Raw genomic sequence first — 19,398 nt, 5'->3', positions numbered from 1 at the left:
GGCAAGACACTTCACCCCAAATTGCTCCTGTGGGGATTGCCCACAGTATTGAGTATGTAAGTCGCTCCAAAGCGTCTAACAAGTAACATGTAATGTAAAATAATTAGACTTTTTTTTCAAAGGTTCCATCATACAATTTAAGCAATAAAAACTGTTATCTTATTAATATATTCAAAGCAATTAACAATAAAATAAAATAAAAAAATGATATAATATCAACAAGTTAACCATGAATATGTCATGTTTATCTTGCTTGAAATAATAATTAGTACTGCACAATATAATCTTTTAGCTTGGTCTTCCTCCAACCTGTTCCTCTCAGCGATTGGTTGGATATATTTTAATCGGCCCCGCCCTCTAGCACGGTACTGTACTCTGATTGGTCAGCTCAGACGCCAGTGACAGGTGCATCGACCCCGCCTCTCTCGGCGCCCTCAGGTTGTTCGTCAGTCTGGAAAAGCTGTGATGAGAGTTTTAATAATGGCGTGGCCGTGGCGGGGGGCTGCCGCTCTCTGCCCGAGTCCAGCTTCGGAAAACCACCTGTAAACGTCGATTTGGAGCTTATCAGCGATTTGAAAAAGTAATTTACCGCTTACAATGATACTCGACGGAGTAAATCTCCGCTGAGAGCTGCTCTACAAACTGTGTCAAACTACTGGACTATCACTGGAAGAGCTTTACCATGTCGTTACTGTGTGTCAAAGGTAAATGTCACTCTTATTTTCATTTCTTTACACGGTTATAAAGCACTTAACTCTAAATGTGATGCTTAAAAAAAACTAAATTGGTCGAGTTAAATCTGGTTATTTCAATATAATCTAACATAACAGGTTTTCTGGGAGACATCCTCCTCTGGGACTATACAAGTGGCCAATAGCCAGACAATGGTCCTGTTGTGATTCAACGCTTTATAACCCCACACTTTTGTTTAAAAAAAAAAAATCATATTGAGGTTGTTTTGCTAAATTGGATACGATATGTTACTCGTTTGTCTGAGCCCTTTATAGTCTACTATACCAGCTGTTGTAGAGAAACACTACTGACCTGTTGTCTATAGAGGTTTTGAAGATATTACAAAATAAATGTCAGCCATGACTGAAAATGATGTTCAATTTGGGTTAAACTCCAGCCAAATACAAATATTTTTTTATTATTTGCACTTAATTTATAAATAAATCACTTGTACAGGTTAAGGTTAACATATAAATAAGGTTGTTGCTTTTCTGATGGGTATTTTAATTTGACTGACGAATACTTTTATTTAACCTTTATTTAACCAGATAAAAAAGCATTGAGATAAAATCTCATTTTCAATGCTGACCTGGCCAAGAAGGCATTATGATATAAGCAGTTTCATGTCCTTCAATAAAACAGATACAGGGGCCTTCCTGCCTTCTTCTGAAGGTTGCTAAGGGCCTCACTGTTAATTTAGTGGATGATCAAATTACTGAGCTTTTACAACCCCCTAAATGTTAATAAAGTCAAAGTTAATTAGACAAACAATCTGGCGTCCATGTTGGAAAAAAAAAGACCAGCAATAAATAAGATAATTTCAGGGGTCAAAATGATAATATGCCCAATGACTTTGTGTGTACAGCTCCTTTTTTTTAAAAAGAAGGTTGAAGTCTTCTTTACTGGAGCACGTTTCTAGGTGAAAATGACACCAAAGTAAATCAGGCTTGCTTGGACAATCCTTGCCCTCCCCAGCATCCCAGCAGCAAAGCACATTATGTAACATCCTATTCTGTGCCAACAAGGCCAATGCCAAGCTATTTGGTTCAGCTGTGAGGATGGGCTAAAAAATAAATAAGAAAGACTGCTTTAATGGTTTTTAACTTATTTTCCTTTAGGATAATATTTAGCTAAAACAAATCTTGCTTTAAAGATTGTATAAGAGAATATTTTACAGAGCGTAAAAATACTTCCTTACCACTCCCCAAGATGACAATCAAATAGAGATATTTGTATTAATTGTTTATCGCAGAATATTTGTTTGTAGGTGCAAGAAGTTAGACCAACATTCATCTGTCCATGTTCTCTGGGATAAATGTAGACAGGATGTACTGAATTGAAAAAGAAAAATTCAACATTGAAATCTTCTCACCATTTTTAGATAAAAACACTGTTTTCGAGGTCATTGACAACATAACTTTTAAAATGAACAACACTCTGCCCCATTATCAAATAAATTATAACAGTGTACTTTTCAGTCCCATCATCTGCCTCAGGTGTCATACTTTTTATATAAATTATGTTTGGGATGTCATTGAGCAATTGGGTAAAAAAGTGAACTTTTATGTAGTTGGTCAGAGGACTTGGAATACGTGTGCTCCAAGCAGAAACGTTTTTTAAATGATCCTAGGGTTTGAGATTTTTTTTGAAATACTCAAATGAGGGAGTATATTCTTCCGTGTAGTTGTTTCGTATCCTGTCACTTGAAATAACATTAGGCTTGAGGCAATCATCCGTAAATCCTGCCGACACCTTTTAGAGTTGCAGTCCTCTTGCTTTTACTCAATTATTACTGCAAGTATGAACTGCAGGTGTAACATTGTGTAGGGAATACATAGCACACTCCCTGAACTTCCCAGTACACTTCTAAAAATCAAATGTTTGTTTTGCAGATGGAGGCTTTGTATGGTAATCCCCTGTCTGATCCTGTTTGTCTCATTATTGTCATTTGGGTGTTGAAAGTTCCAAACTTGTGGCTTTAAGCATTTCTTGTTATACATTTTGTACCTGGCATGTGTGAATGACTGTCAGTATTATTTCCCCAAATGTTCTGAAATGATTGGAAAATTAAGTCAGGACTCATACACAGCTAATTATTTGCAAATATCCTTCTGATATCTCCGATCATGCATATTTACACAATCTGTCATGATCTTAAGTTTCCTTAATGCTTGTGCAAATGTTATGGACGTCACTGCCGAGAAATTATGCTCACAAGTAAACAGCTCTAATTTCAACAACATACAGAGCAGGAATTCCCCCTTTGGAGTTGTGTTAAGTTAACAGTGTTTTTCTAACATATCAGGAGTGAATTGGCACTTTATTAGCTAATTTTCTCTTCTTTTGAATCCACCAAAACGGTGGCATCCTGGCAAATTGCCCGGGAAGATTGCCATGTTCTGCACAAATGGGAAATTCCAGTCAAATATAATAGGTGTTTATTTTAGAGCTTGAAATCAATTGATAGAAAGGCTAGCTAAAAGAGGACCTATTATGCTTATTTTCAGGTTCCGTAATTTTATTTTGTGCCTTTTATTTTTGACATGTTTCCATGCTTTAATGTTCAAAAAAGAGAAACTCCCTCTGGAGGGAACTTTGGGATTTTAGCCTTTGCAGACCATTTACATGCACTCAAACTTATAGTATATAACACACTACAGGAAAGGGAAAACCCCAAAAAAGCATAACAAATCCTCTTTAAGAATGACTTCATCAAGGCCGTTAATAGACTTTTGAAGTAAACATTTAAAAAAAATGTATGGAAGGCTGACACGATAGCACAAATAATTTCCCTCAGCTTTAGGCATATATATTCTTTTATAAAATAAAAAAGAAAGTTTTTCAAAGTCTGACAGTTAAATATTTGGCTCTCTTTCCAGGGTTCATTTTTAACCTTAATACGCCTGTGTAATCACTTCATTTTATGCTAAAGGAAGTGCTTTCTTTAGGTGCAGGCTTTGTGTGGTGCCTCAACTATAAAAAAAACTGCATGAAACCTACTGTAGATATTTATATCAACTTATTTTAAATTCTACCAAGATTGAACTCCCATCAGCCCTCTTCATGTGCCCTCTGACCTGATGTTCCATTTTCAAAGCTGATGTTAAAGGTGGGGTAGGTAAGTTTGAGAAACCGGCTCGAGATACACTTTTTGTTATATTCCATGGAATGCCCTTAACATCCCGATAGCAATGAATATCTTAAGTGCTTTGACAAAATGTCATCTGTGGAAGGCGTAATACTGTAAAAAGCACGACCAATCATTTTAGCTGGCCCGGCTAAAATAACTGGATGGCCTACCTGCCTGTCAGCCTTCCATCTGTGCACAAACTTATCTCGTGCCCTCATTGGTCATGTGCGCGTTCGTGTGTGTTGGAGAAGGGGCTCTATAAGGAAGTGGCCGATTTTTTCCGGCTGTGTATTTTCAAATTCTAGCGCACTCGAGCTGGTTTCTCCAAAATTACCTACCCCACCTTTAAAAAAAATATATATATATTAATAATAGATGTAAGAGGAGCAAATGTAAAAAAGACAAAATAGTCTTTTACCTGCCAGGTTTTGCGGTTGGAAGTCCTTTTTAAAAATATAAAACCTGGAAACAATGAGCCTCAGCATGAATTCGGACATCGATACACCAAGCTGGCAAAGAGAAATGTTACTCGCAGGGAAAAGGTTAAAAAGAGGCAAGGCAGCTTTGTGTGTGCACAGAAAGTTCAGCCCCATGGCTGAATGAAGAGTTATCGTACCAAATGGGCCCACCGTCCATTTATCGATAACTGTTATGGTAAGCTGTTTGGAGTTTATGCAGCCCATAGATAACAGAGGAAAGGGTCTTGGGGCAGGGGGCTGTGTGATTAGCTGACGTTGTGACTCATCCCCCGACAACGCAGCTTGACAATGTTGTTTATTTATTGGGAGTCGAGATGCTTCGTCTCCATGGCGATGTCTTTACACAACAGATAAGTGGTTGCCCTTACAAGTGGACATGTGTGTGGGGGGGGTCTCCTGCTGCGTATTAGGGCAGGGCATGGCTCCCATGATGCTGCAGTATCTGAGATCTACACACTCACACACGTCATAGGTACACACTCACAAATGTCATAGGTTTAGTGTCAGAATACCTGATATTTATACAGATTTTAGCGCATCCCTCGTCCGTAAGTCAACGTTTTTTTGGATGCTAGAAATAGGGTCTGTGGTTAATAAAATAAATAAATAAAATAATAATAATTTAGAATTTTTATTTCCACAAATAAACTTGTTCACACATTTATTTGAAAAAAAGAAAGAAAGTCTGGAATTGTAGGAGGATAGACGTTAAATCTGTAATCATTGTACTTTAGTTGAAATGCTCTGATTGGATGTTCCCTTTACATTACTTTAGTAGCAGTGAGACTAATTCAAATCTGCAGCGAGTGTTCCCGTTACTCAACAAATCGACTGTAAATCCACATGTTACAGATGATATTTGAAAAATAATCCCAGAGTAACTTTTTCACCCCCGAGTTGTTTCCACGTTTATTTGATGGTAAATGCAGGGGGCCATTGTTAGATCCATCACAATACATTGTTATAATTGTTAAGGAAAAAGGAATAATGTTAGCAATTATACACTGAATATTTAGGTCATTCAAATTCAATAGGGCTCAATATGAGTTCAACTGTAGTGTTTTTGGCTGTTTTTTTTGGCGCAGACCTGCAGTAATACTGTGAATTTTTCCTTTTACGAGGTACTAAAAAGGTCTTGAATGTTATTCATTTGTACTACCAAAATAACATAGATATGGAAATTGGCAGAAAGCCTTCTAGACTGACTAGAATAAACATTCACTCAGTGATTTCAGAGTGGGTCTAATTCAATTAGGAGAAGAGTTTGTTTTGTTTGGATGCAATCTGTTGCTTTGTAACAAGGTATAAACCATACGGTCCGAACAATCCTATGTTTGGGCAGACATAAAAACACAACTGTAGAAGAAAAGTAAAAATGTACTGACATCTTTTGTATTTAAATACTGTGGAGTAAATCCAGTTACATTTCTAAAAAGGCTTACGGATCCCACCCTTCCTCACAAAAGGCTAAACTCTTACACGGTATCGAATGGCAGCTTTTGTGGCAACTGTTGGTCTCAAGTCTTTAAGAGAAGGCGTAGAGGACTGAGTTGATTTCAAGTTGACCATCATCATGCACCGCCTTAATAAACATCCTGGAGGTTATTATTGGCATTGGAAGAGCTGTGGGGTTGAATCATTTGGAAAAAAAACACCTTATTTTAACGTTAACCCAAGGTATTGATAATTTCTGCATTAATGGTATCGAACCAAAATCTTCTCTTCAAGCCTGTTGGATATGATTTCTAGGCAAGGTCATCTTTGCAACAACACAATACCTAACCCAGAACGACCCATGCTTTGCCTTTGAACAATATTGTTCCCCATGCAATTTGGATATTGCCCTAGTCCATATTGCAATTAGGATAAAATCCCTATTGTGGCACTTGACCAAACTACGGTGGAGGATGTGGGTCAATGAAGCAATTCAATTTTCTAAATGGCAGGTCAATCTGGGTTACATCAATATTTGCCAAGTCTTGTTTGGTGCTGCTAAACTGGCTTCATGCTTCCTACTGTACATCGTCCTGCGGTTTTACTGCCAGCTGAACAGGATGTGGCGCTTGTTTCGTCCATCATTACACTTTTTGTATGCTGCTGATTCTTCTGTTGACATACAGTGAAATTAGTTTTGCTCATCAGCTGAAAACAGTGACGTAGCAGTTGTGTGTCCTGGCACACACTCTAAAGTAATTAAAGAGTTTAAGTCATGGATCATAAGGCTGTGTAGTACTGAACCCGGAAAGGAGTTGGCTTTTTAGCACAAATTAAACTTCTTTTTTAATCTGTTTTTTTTGTTTGATGCCTGAAAAAAGTGTGGTTAATACAAGCTTACGACATTTTAAAAGTTTTATTCTGGTACTCAAAATACGTCTCTTAAACGTCTGAAGCTTTTACGCGTCTTAAAAAAGACGATAGCTAAAAAGCGTCTGGTAGTTTGTTTAAAGAATATCATTAGCTACTTACATCTGGCGATTTACGGCATTTACGCATCAATTATTATAATATATGTGGAGTTTATCCTGCTAAACCAAAGTATCATAAACGTTTGTTCGCCACAGATCTTATTTTTTGCAAAATTCCCAAATCCAGTGGAAAAATCCTATTGATTAGAATACAGAAATACGTCATCACTGCACCGCTCTATACGGAACATACTATCATCACAACTGCGTCAACATTGTTTGCTTTGATTCTGCTTATATGACTTTGGCTCTGCCGCTGACTGAGTAGGTGAGGAGTTATCACAAGAAAATAATCTATTAAAGGATGAGGACTGGATGCTGTGCAGGACTAGGACTGCAGAGTGGTTGCATGCAGCAGAGTAGTGGAATTATGAGGGAAAGAGGCAGAGAGCGCTTAGGGATTGTGGGTAATCCCCTGGCCATCTGTTGCTCCCTCCCTCCCTCTCTCTCCCTCTCTCGCCCCACCTGATCACAGCCATCACAAAGAGGAAGTACACCACTGCCTGTACAGTAGGAGCAGGAAGTGACACAGGGATCAACCAATGTCCTGCTTTTCTACATGGCTTTCCCTTAAGATGATGTCTTAATAAAAATCTAATCAAATACATATAGAGATTTGGTTAACCTTTTATTGCACATTTTGTAACACATATTTACATGTGATCGAAATGCAAGAACAATCTACTGCCTAGGATTGTTTAAGTAGACGAAAGTTATTTTATTTCAAGTAATTAGAGTAAACAAAGGTGTTGCTGTGGTGAGTTTTTGCGCTGTCAGCTTTCAATTCATCCAATTAAAGTAGACCTTTTTAGGTAAGCAGTATACATTTTTATTATATTATAGACAGATAGTTCACTTTATTCATACCCGGAAGGAAATCAAAACTGCATAGCATCAAAATACAGTAAAATTACAAAAGGTATACATGTATGAACACAGACAAATACGACATAAAAATGTATAAGCTAATAGTTATTAGTAAAGTTGTTAACAAATAGAGTGCAAAGGGCAAGGTGATTAATAAGTAATAATAAGAAAATTAACAGCAGAATAGTAATAGTAAAAAAAAAAGACTGGTCCTTTTGGTGTTGATGTGACTCACAGTAAATGAACCACCATTTCAGTAGCGGACATTTTGACATGTCACTTCTAACCTCCCCTATACGTCCTAATCTGACATTAGGTATGTGAAAATGTATTGATACACTTGAGGATCATGTATGTTAATCTGTAGTTAAAAGAAATACAATATCATAATATTTATCTACAGAGTATTTTTATGTGTGTTACGTTGTTTGTTTACATTTACTTATACTTAATTTTCTCTGCAGAACAGAATATTTAAATGTGTTTTAAGTCGGCATAAAATGGTTTGAGCCAGGCTTACATCTATTTTGGTTTGTTTATAAATTCTATTTTATTTTATATCAGCCAAAAAGCTGAGGGAAATTATTTGTGTTAAGATTTTGGGATGCTAAAATGTATATTTGTTTGTATGGACGAATTTATGACAGGACTTAAATCTACATGCAGGGATTAAGTCATTCTTTATATAGCCTTCGTATCGATGGTTTTTAAACCGAATAATAAATCATATGTGACCGGAATTACATTGTGTCACGGACATTGAAATCTTTCCAGAACAAAAATGCTGACAGAAACATTAGCCTTATTAAATATATTTGAATTAAGTTTAAGGCATGTTGAGTAGAAAGTCAGCGTACTGGAAAAGGAAAGTAAAAGCAGTAGCTATAATAGGGTAAATGTGCAACTCGCCCTGCAAAAACAGTGAGCTAAATGGCCTCTAAAGCCACGCAGTGCCCAGGACAGGAAATGATAAGCATCAGTTTCCACCATAATGGTCACCTGGTGTATTGCCCTTTAACACAGCCCTAAATAACATCATGCAAATGAGGAACAAAAGGCCACTGAGCCAGCTCACTTTCCTCGGTGACAAAGAGTTAGTGGAAATCCAGAAAAAACAAAACACAGCTCTCTGAACATTTCCACTGCTCCCTTTCCGCTTCACAGTGAGGTATGCACAAGACAGGAAGCGCTTCAGATTTAGTTTCTTTTCTCCGTTGTGATTACAAAGTTCCCTTTTCCCACCGTTTAAAAAGTGCTGAAGTCTGCAGTTGTTAATGTCAAAGCTTGACTACACTACAGACTTCTGAACAAGTACTCCACTTAAAATTATGTTTTCCTTGTTTTTCGTCAGTTTTTATTATATCTTATCTTTTTTAAACGAATGAGACTATTTAAATGGATATTTCAGGACCATTTCGAATAGTTATGCCTAGGTTAATTTAGTTTGTAGGATATTTGGTGTTTTTTTTATTTAGCTTGTTAATGTTTCTGTATAAAACATGAACTCTCATTAATTCGACATATCTTCCGTCGCTGACTGAAAACCCACCTGTTTCGCTTGTAATTTGGCCATCAAATTCAACAAATCTTTTTTTCTTCTAATGATCACTTAAAGAGTTAAGCTTATTTGAAACAAATGCGCCAACACGCAATGGTTTGGCTTATTTGAAGCAAGTATATCTGCATTCTTCTTTTTGTGTCTTGGATAAAAGCATCAGCTAAATGTGTATATATATTGTAAATACTTTCAGTTTAGTGTTTTTTTAAAGCTTCAAATGGCTTATCGGGGTGTCCATAATGTGTTCTCATTGTTCTTGTAAAAAAATTATAATAATTGAGGTATTTTTTGGTCCAGAGAGTACCTTGTTTATTGGAGATACAGATTAGAAAGGGGGAGATAGAAGGGATGACAGTTTGGTGGGCTCTGGAGTCAAACTGTACTTTGGACTATTTACCAAAAAGACAACATTATAGGGACATTTCTTTAGCTGTACAGTCATTTTTGTGTATTTTTGTAGGAGTGATGTTTTGGACAGAAAGTAAAACAAACAAATATGTCTCTCCTGCGTAGTTGTTTTACGTAATGCGGGGAATACAGGCGATGTTAGAAATATGAAAGCTTCATTTGTGCCCCCATCATCCCGCCCTGTCCATCTGCCATCTCCGGCTGCAAAGCTTTATGTGCCTGAACACATCTCTCTGCCACAGCAATCACAATTAATCCCCTCCAAATCGCTCCACAATCCCATAAACGTTATTGTATACATGAATCAGGGGGTTAAAGATCGGATAAAAATAAACCACATAATTCCCTTTCATAACTTTTTGAGGTTATTCGGAAAAGGCTGCTTTCAACCCATACTTCATGTGTATTGTTATTTTAATACCTGTAATGTTTAATGCCCTTGCGCTCTTTTGCCACTGTTTTTGTTCTGTTTTTGTTTACCAGCTGTTGTGTTTTATGATATAGCTGTCTGGGCTTATGCTCCTTGATTATATTAAAGGTCCCATATCATGGCCATTTCTACTGATCATAATTCCATTGTTGAGGTCTACTAGAATAGATTTATATTGTGCAATTTTCCAAACTCACATTGGTTTCTCATACAGCATCTCTGTATAGTATGTGTATTTACTCTCTGTCCTAAACGGCTTGTTGGAGCTCCTGCCCCCCCTCCCTGTGAGCCCACTGTGCTCTGATTGGTCAGCTCGCCCACTCTGTTCTGATGAGTCTACCACCGTTACAGAGGAACATCAGTGATTATGTGTTACAATGGCGTTAGCAACCAGAAAATGACACCAGTAAGGACAAACAGATGCGTGGGGTCTGGGTGCCGTGTTGGCGGGAGGTTGCGGGGCTCGCTGCTGCGAGGAGCGGACAGTGTGAGCTGGGTTAATTTCCTGCTTGCTGCGTGGGATCTGCGAGACAGCGAGACATCACGAATGGTCCGATGCTCCACTAGCTGATATTTCCATCCCATTGTATTGTTCAGACTTAAAAAACATGTGTTTGTCAAAGATCCTCTTAAAGGTGGGGTAGGTAAGTTTGAGAAACCGGCTCGAGATACACTTTTTGTTATATTCCATGGAATGCTCTTAACATCCCGATAGCAATGAATATCTTAAGTGCTTTGACAATAAATCCATAAAAAAATGTCATCTGTGGAAGCCCTAATACTGTAAAAAGCACGACCAATTATTTTAGCCGGCCCGGCTAAAATAACTGGATGGCCTACCTGCCTGTCAGCCTTCCATCTGTGCACAAACTTATCTTGTGCCCTCATTGGTCATGTGCGCGTTCGTGTGTGTTGGAGGAGGGGCTCTGTAAGGAAGTGGCAGATTTTCTCCGGTTGTGTATTTTCAAATTCTAGCGATCTCGAGCCGGTTTCTCAAACTTACCTACCCCACCTTTAATTAATCACACTATAATCATGCCTAGTATATCTTTCTATAAGAATTTTGATTAAGAAAATGATCAATCAATCCAATATGGTGAATCTCATCGCAATTGCAAGTTGTTTTTTCCAAATCGTGCAGCCCTATTTAATAACTCTGATAAAATGTGACTACCAAATTGTTTTTTATAATTTAAAATATTTTTCTTAAAGCAAGCATCAGGCGTCCTTTTTTTAAGAAAATTAATTTCTCAAACCTATTTTGGGCATGACGCATGAAGAAACTTGACATTTATGCATGAACAAAGATTGGATATTTATCTACAAATGTATCAGGGAAAAAAACTAAGATTTGTTCTTTAATGAATATGAGTTATTATGGAAGAATATTGTAATGGGGAAAGGGAAGTAAGGCAAGATAAATGATAACATCATGAGTAATGATCATAAAGGCATGGTGTGTATAAATTCAACAAATCTCTCTGATGTTTTTGTTTTTTAATTACATTTTGACGTAACGCTGCCCACCAAAACAAATGGCTCATCCATTTTTGATCAAGCTGCAGGTTACGTGTTCCTCATTTCGAGGACGTCAACATCGCCTTCGATGTTTTTGTGACTCACGGTTTCTCTGCATATAAATGAATGTGTCACGCTTCAACAACATGAGATACTGTACACTACTCATCCCCATATATGTATACATTACCGGCTTGTTATTTAATCCACGTTTAACATTGTACCCAGCGTCCTAGTGTTCTTGAACTCTTAAAGTTCTACTAAAGAAATTCAAAATGGTTGAAATCTGTTTTCCAAAGAGCCTAAATATTGTCTTTGTTTTGTGTTACAGTGAAAAAAGCCAAGCTCCAAGGACCTCCAGGTGAGTACATCGGAACTTCTTCTACTTTTCAGGACTGTATTGGTCTTCAAAATCAGGGTGGTCCAAACTTTTTTCACCGAGGGCCACATACAGAAAAATATACGAAGGGCTGGGCCACTCACTAGAGGTATATACAGTTGCCTCATAAGTTCAGTTCTATGTTAGCAAAACCAATGAAATGTAGGTAAATGATGCTCGTGAGTGGTGGCAGCTCATCCCTTAAAACAGAAGCCTCAGATTGATTATAATAAGGAGAAATATGAAGGGTGTATTTCAAGCTTGTTATGTAAATAAGTCATTGGGCTTTTTTCTTATCAACTAACATATGTTAGAAAATGTTTCCAACTTTAGCTGACTGAATGTATTTGAAAAGTGGGCTTATTAACACATAAATACTACTGTGTAATATATTTTTCATTTATATTTAAGAAGTACAATATAAGATAAGCACAAGTTTCATTTGTGGGCCATATTCCATTATACTTTTTGAATTTGCTGAGGGCCGATTCAAAATGGTCCGCGGGCCGCATTTGGCCCCCGGGCCGTAGTTTGGACACCCCTGATCTAAATGTTTCAAATGTTTTTACATGAACACTGTCGGAGCTCTTAAGTCCTCTCTTGATTTTGGAGAAAGGAAGCTTTTTTATGTGCAGATCATTTTCTCATTTTTCGGGAGACCAGAGCATATTCTATGGCTACCTACAGGATTGGTAGTGTTGCTTTGAGACATATGTTCAATCATGCCATTGTCTACCAAGGGTGTTTATCCAAAGTTTTATCACAATATTATAATCAATCTGGACAAATATAGATATTTGCTGACATTACAAAGTATACCACGATACGATTTGTTTTTTTATGCCCATTTGTTAAAGAGAACAACTAACATTTGATTTGATATTTTTATAGCTGGGCTTTCTTCCAGACATTTAAATGAAAAACAAGATATTATTTTAAATAAACATATAAAAATAGACCTCCTGTTCACTATAAAGTGCCTTAATTCTTATAATTTAAGTGCAAATGTCTTTTAGTTGCACTTAGATGGAAACGCTGACACAGACGTGCCAAGGGAATTTCAAAAATAAAAGCGTATTTTAACGATGATATGTATGGATGTCTTTTACTTTGAATCGATGATTTAGATTATATATTATTGAATCAATACAGACAATGGATCCTATAATCTCCAACTAGTGACACAGGTGTGCCATGGACATTTCAAGATAAAGGCACACATCGTAAAGATAACATGTATCGATACATTTCGATCATAGATCATTGAATCAATACTGAACAATGGATCCTCCAATCTCCGACTACCTAACCCAGTGATTGAAATGGAGACATAGAGACACCAGGGGAATCTCAAAATAAAGGCGTATCTTAAAGACCTCCAACTCTGACCCAGTGTTGAGCTGTTGGGAAATGTACACAGCCAACCCTAACTAATGCAGCTGTTTGCACTGTATAAAGCCAGACGCCTACATGGCTCACCTAACTTAATGATAATTCGCTTTGTGATTTTTAGAAGCATGCCACTTGCAACCATTTTCGCATGTAGGTCAATCAGTCAAGTTCTAGCGAGGCCCGGGTTGACTTTGCATTATGTTCTCCGGTGTCCTTCTATGTCAAAACCGTGCACAGGTGAGCTTAGATTGTTGGTGGCTAAATCCAAATCCCCACGCTCTCCACCTAAGTAAATCCGTGGTGTGTTTAACATAACGCCTTCCACTAAGCCGTATGACGTTTTTGGCTAGATACTCACTCTCATTCTAGGTCCCCGTCTGACCCTGTGTTTGCCGAGGATAATTGTTAAAGTTAATTACAGAGCAGGCCTCTTCGTTTGTTCGCTGTGTCCCTTTTTAAATAATAAAAAAAAATGAGTCTGAGGTGTCTACATTATGTCAGAGGCAGCACTGTTTATTGGTTTAGTGAGATATTGGTTTTAGATTGTCAGCCTTCTCTTTCTGTCCCCTCCCTCCTCATGTGACACCTGTCCCAGAGCAAACATCAGGGAATTCAGTTAAGCCTGCCGTCTCCTTAAGGCGAAATGTAAATTTGTAAATCAGTTGTTGTTTTTTTCTTTGCTACATGGCAATGAAGTTGAGTACAGTCCAGCATTAGATTTTAGAAAAACAAGGCTATGTTCACGCTGTAAATGAGTGAGACTGTTTACATGCTGCAGTAGAGAGAAATATGCATTGAGAAGGCAGTCTGCAGATGTGTCGTCAAATGAACAATAGCAACAACATGTAGGCAATGAAAACCCAACAATACATTATACATAAGGCAAAAGAGAAATAAGGAAGTACAATTATGTGAGATGGAATAAGATAACACAGAATGTAAAATTAAATACTGTACGGTTTGTGCCTTTTTGCAGTGCGTAGTATACATTTGAGGCAATTTTTGGGAAATAATAAAGGACCAGCATGCTTACATTTCTAAGTACACGTGTTATTAGCCTATGGTTGTTGTTCCAACAGCAGAAATAGCAATCAAATTTGGATATTCAAATACTTGGGGTTGTGAATGTGTCGTGTGTATTGCAGAATGTAGCTTATATTTGTATATGCAAAAATTCCACATCATGATGAATGGACCAACAATAACATATAACTTTCTTATTTTCCCCTTATTTTCCACTAATCTACAGATTATGTTATGATTTAACTGATTATTTTATGGTCTTTACATTGTCAATTAATAGCAAAACATATTTTTTTTAAGTTTCGTTTTGTCAGTCCAAAAACATTCGGTTTCATATGAACTAAAACGGAGAAAAGCAGAAAAACGTAATATTTGAGAAGCTGAAAACATATTTTCTATTTTTAAATTACTTTAATCGTCTATCCATTATCAAAATAGGGTGTAATTATGTTACCAACTTATTGATAAATCTTACTGTTGCAGCTATATTAACTTTCATATGATATCATGAAGTATTATGGTATTGTGCTACTGTTTTGGCACATTTTCCATTTAGATTACATTTATCTGCTTAAACTGCTATACAATTGATTATATCTATATATAAGTTGCATATATATCCCACTGCGTAGATCTGCACCTAATCTAGCCTCAGTCAGGTAATGGCCTTTCTCTGTTTACTCAGGCTCAAGGAATGAATGACTTAACATGATCTGCTTCTGATAACCGTAACTTGTTCTGCATTGGGAGACGTGTGATGTATTGGAAGAGCTCTTAAAGTTTACATAAGGCTGGTCTGGAAGTGTGTTTGCGCTTCGCCACACCTTCCGATAGACAGATTTTAAGCTTTTTCTTTGGCACCCTTTAAAAACAAGTTGTTTCTGGACTTATAGTCTGTCACTCTTTTCAATTTCATTACCAAAATAAAAGAAGTTTAAAGCTGGGTTAAGCGACTAATTTTAGGCATTGATGGGCAAAAATGTCATAACAACCTCTCGGCATAAAGTTATACAAGGGGTCCGAGTGAACACTAGACTTCTGCATCTACAGTTTGCTCTGGTTTCAGACCACAGGCCATTTCAGAGAAAAAGAGAGTTCCTATTGGCTGTTTTTCAAAAGCAGATGCGCGTGCAACTAAGGCCCTCTGTCAAAACCTGATACTACGGAGGAATATACTGCAAGAAAAGTTGCTATTCCAGCGTAAGCAACAACATGCTGACTCAGCAAATCAACCTGAAAGAGGAAGATTAACTTATCAAAATGTCGGACAATTCTAGCGAAGCATTGCCCACCTTTTTTATAGTTCTCTCTAATAGTAGTTTATGCTACTTGAATTCCAATATATTAACGGTTATTATGTAAATGTTGCCATAAGATGCCAAAAACCACATATTCCCCAAACTTGAACCGTCCCTAGTTCACATTCATCTTGCATTGTTCGCTTAGTCCATAACTCTATGAACTGAAGGCAGAGAGACTTCTCATCAGGCGGTCGCAACAATAGTAGAATAGTCCTGAAATAAATCTTCTATTACATGCAATATTGATGAGAGGTATGAATTTGAAATGTCAGCCTTCCAACTGCCTGCGTTTCCTTGACTAATTTATTGAGAAAACTCCTCATCAATCAATAATGGATGAAGACGCTTGACTGAGGGCTCGGGGTCCCGCTGCACAGGGAGAGAGAGGACTGTCTCAAAACAGGGACTGGACAGAAAGCCTGCATCGTCACTTCTTTACAACACACTCACATGTGTGTGTTTGCACAGTATGAGAGAATGAGTGTGTGCAAACACCGTGTGTGTGCTGTCATGCATTTTGACATGTCAGAATGAGTTCTCCACTCAATGAGGAAGGACTCATACCATGCCAACTTTTAACCTCATGTTGGGTTAGGCATGATTTGGTGGATCCTGGTCAGGGAACTGGTAGGGACAATATTAGGGCTCTACCGGATGTCTTTCTGAATCAGTAGATTCATCCTTTGTTAGTCCAAAAACCCAATATTTACTTCAATATAATATAAATCTGAGAAAGGCAGGACATCTCCATAATTACATTTCCGTAAAACAGCATTTTCTGCTATTTCTGTCGCATGAAAAGTTACTTTAAATAATTAATCCACTATTTTAAAAAATCCCTTTTTTACAACTCTAAATAAAAGGTACATTTGAAAGCAAGAAGAAGTTCATATTGGATTACAACAAATTCAGAATGGGTATGGCTTTACCAGAGACGGTTCAAAAAGAAGACAGTTGACAGTACATTTTCTGTATCTGCATCACATTGGCTACATTTCTTGCAAAGAATCTGACTCCAAAATGCCATTTGTGAGAAGTACAAATCAGGAGAAAATAAACTTTGCTTGAGACCAATTTGTTTTTGACATGTCCGTCTCAATATGTGAAACTAAGTATTGCAGCTGTAGGTAGTAAAAAAATAAGGACGATACACTTAAATAAATCCACTCCACTTCTTGCATTTGTTTGACCATTTTATTCTTCCACAAAAGGCACAATGCAATTCAATTCAGCTATTGAGGTCAACAGAACAATTCACTCCCCAAGCTCCAGTGAACACACCCACCACCAATAAGTGAAAAAACATAATAAATAAAAAACAAAGACCTTACATATGGCTCCTACACAAAGTTAGTCAAGCTGTGAAAATTGTTAAACGTTAGCCCTAGCTAACTAATATTCACAATGCTAAATGTTTTTAGCTATTAAAATATCTAATATTAGCAAAATAACATACAATTACAATTGGCCGTGCCCACTTCGGAGACAGGAACCGATACTTTTCCATACCATTGACGCCAAATCTCATGTTTAGCTATAGAACATCTTCATCTTCAGTGTGCCGCCATATATTTGGTGTCTTCCCGGACAGTTATGGCTGCTTTCTCCTTAATGGTGCAGATTGTATCAGCTGTATTGTGGACAGCACCTGCTGCAAAGGATCCACAGCCGCTAAGTGGCTCTTATCTAATCCATACATCCTCTTCCCTTATCTCATCTCTTCTATTCATGGTAGCCGGCCCAAACGTGGCACAAGGCATGCACTATCTAATTAGGGGAGAGGCTTGAGTATCCCCCAGGCTCCCTTTGTAATAATGCCTGTGTTTTGTCCTACTGTCCACCCAAGACAATAATTAGGTCTGTCTTCTTTCACACACGCTGTTTGCCGGATGGACAATGCTTTTAGACGGTATTACGTCACCGGGGGGGTTTTTTACAACATGGTTTTTTTTAAGGGCCGAATTTAATCTTTATATATGTGGCAGTAGGAAACCAACTGGGTCAAATGTTTATTGTAACATTGTGTCAAGAGTTGAGTTTGGTTTAGTTATCTGGCTACTGTGTTGAAGGGGCTGTGCAAAGTAAATGTTTCCAAATGTTGCCGGGGTATCAAGGAAAATCTTTGTTTAGGGTGGTCAGGTAATCAGTCAACAAAGGAACAGCTGATGCCTTGCTTTTATTTCCCACAGACCAAGGTTGTGTGTGTGTGTGTTAGTGTTGGATTTCTGTATGTGCACGGGGACAAACTGTCATGTCTTCCAAAAAAGTGTGTGTGAATGTTTATCGCTTCCAATGAGAAAAAACTCGCCTCCAGTGTTTGAATGATTGTGACTTTTGGCTTGTGTTGTAAAGCTATCAGGTATTTCACCTAAAAGAGGCCTGAACAAAGGAGTCCAGTGGAGGCGTTTAAGGCAGGGTAGGGAGGAGTGTGAGAGAAACTCTGTCTGTTGGGAACTTTTTGGAGTGGATTTTAGCCTTTGTAGACCATTTATTTCCACAAAAACCTATATAACACACTACAGGGATAACCCATATTAGGCCTGTTTAATGGATAAGGCCAAAACGGATGACCTATCTGGTTATTTCATCTATATACAGTTTCATAGTTAAAATTCTCAAATCTTAACGTTTACAAAATTGTAATAATTTAGTATGAAGTGTGATACAATATGAACCAAAACCCAAGATCAGAGTTTCAGGCCCTGTCCACACGGAGACGAAAACGAAAAAAAAACTAGGTCGATATCCAAAAAGTCTTCCATCCACACGGAATCGGCTCAAGAAACGTGCCCGTCCACACGAGACCGCTCGACCCGCTGGAGACGCTGTAGTTCATATGCCGGGCCTGTAAGTGGCGCTGTACTTCCGTCACAAAATACACCAAAAGCAGCGAATAAGACCCCCGAGTATGGTTGCCATGGTTGCCTGGTTGCCCTTCTGTTTATTCTCCGCAGTGGATTTAGCAACATGTAGTTCATGTAGTTCTCCATGTCCACTTGTTGCTGATCGTTGTGGTAGAGGAGCTGTAGATTTTGCACTAACATCTGTATCATGGTCAGTAGCGTCTGGAGCACGAACGCAACCCTGTAATCCGCCATTGTTGTTGTTGGCGAAACGCATCAGCAATGACGCGGGGGTGAGCAGGAGAGGTGGGGAGAGGCGGGGCTATGATCGTTTAGGGCGTACACACGGTGCCGCAAGCGTTACGTTACCAGATCTTCCCACTTTGGGATGCGTTATCGTTTGAGGGCTCCGTAGCCGCGGCACCCGTTTCGTCTCCGTGTGGACGGGGTCTCAGTGTAAGTCGTTCCTCCAGCTGCTTGAGTGCCCAGGTAGGGGGTCGTATTTATTTATTTGTATAGTGTGAGTCTCAGGGAAGACCCCCCCCCCCCCCCCCCCCTGGTGCTGATGCTCCCTCTCCCTGCAGCGGGAAATGAAAAGTGGGATGGCTGCGTCACGCGCCGTCTAATCCGCCCTCCGCTCCCCCCCCCCCCCCCCCCCCTCCCCCTCAGCCCTCTTCCCCCCGCGCTGACAGCTGGTGCAGACGGATGGGTGTTGTGGCTCTGCTTACCGCCATGATGGAGGCTGATGGAGATCACTGGGTGTGAAAATCGTCTACACACTCGCAGACAGGCACTTGACTCCACGTTACAAAAGCAAACAGTCCCAGCTAGGGCTGCAAACAACACTTTTCTTCATCATTGATTGATTTATCG

General features: G+C 38.4%; 1 protein-coding gene across 2 annotated transcripts in view; it reads left to right on the top strand.

The window, feature by feature from the left end:
* The first annotated feature begins 495 nt into the window (after positions 1–495).
* LOC117479029 (protein unc-13 homolog B-like) overlaps positions 496–19,398 on the top strand; it is a 66,919-nt gene continuing 48,016 nt past the window's right edge. For both annotated transcript variants that reach the window (XM_034126044.1, XM_034126046.1), the window contains exons 1-2: positions 496–704; positions 11,919–11,948. In XM_034126044.1, the coding sequence (XP_033981935.1) occupies positions 683–704; positions 11,919–11,948 (52 nt within the window). In that variant the 5' untranslated portion in view covers positions 496–682. The remainder of the gene's footprint in view (positions 705–11,918; positions 11,949–19,398) is intronic.

Source organism: Trematomus bernacchii, unplaced genomic scaffold (assembly GCF_902827165.1).
Source record: "Trematomus bernacchii unplaced genomic scaffold, fTreBer1.1, whole genome shotgun sequence".
Lineage (NCBI taxonomy): Eukaryota > Metazoa > Chordata > Actinopteri > Perciformes > Nototheniidae > Trematomus > Trematomus bernacchii.
This window is presented reverse-complemented; position numbering and strand designations above follow the sequence as displayed.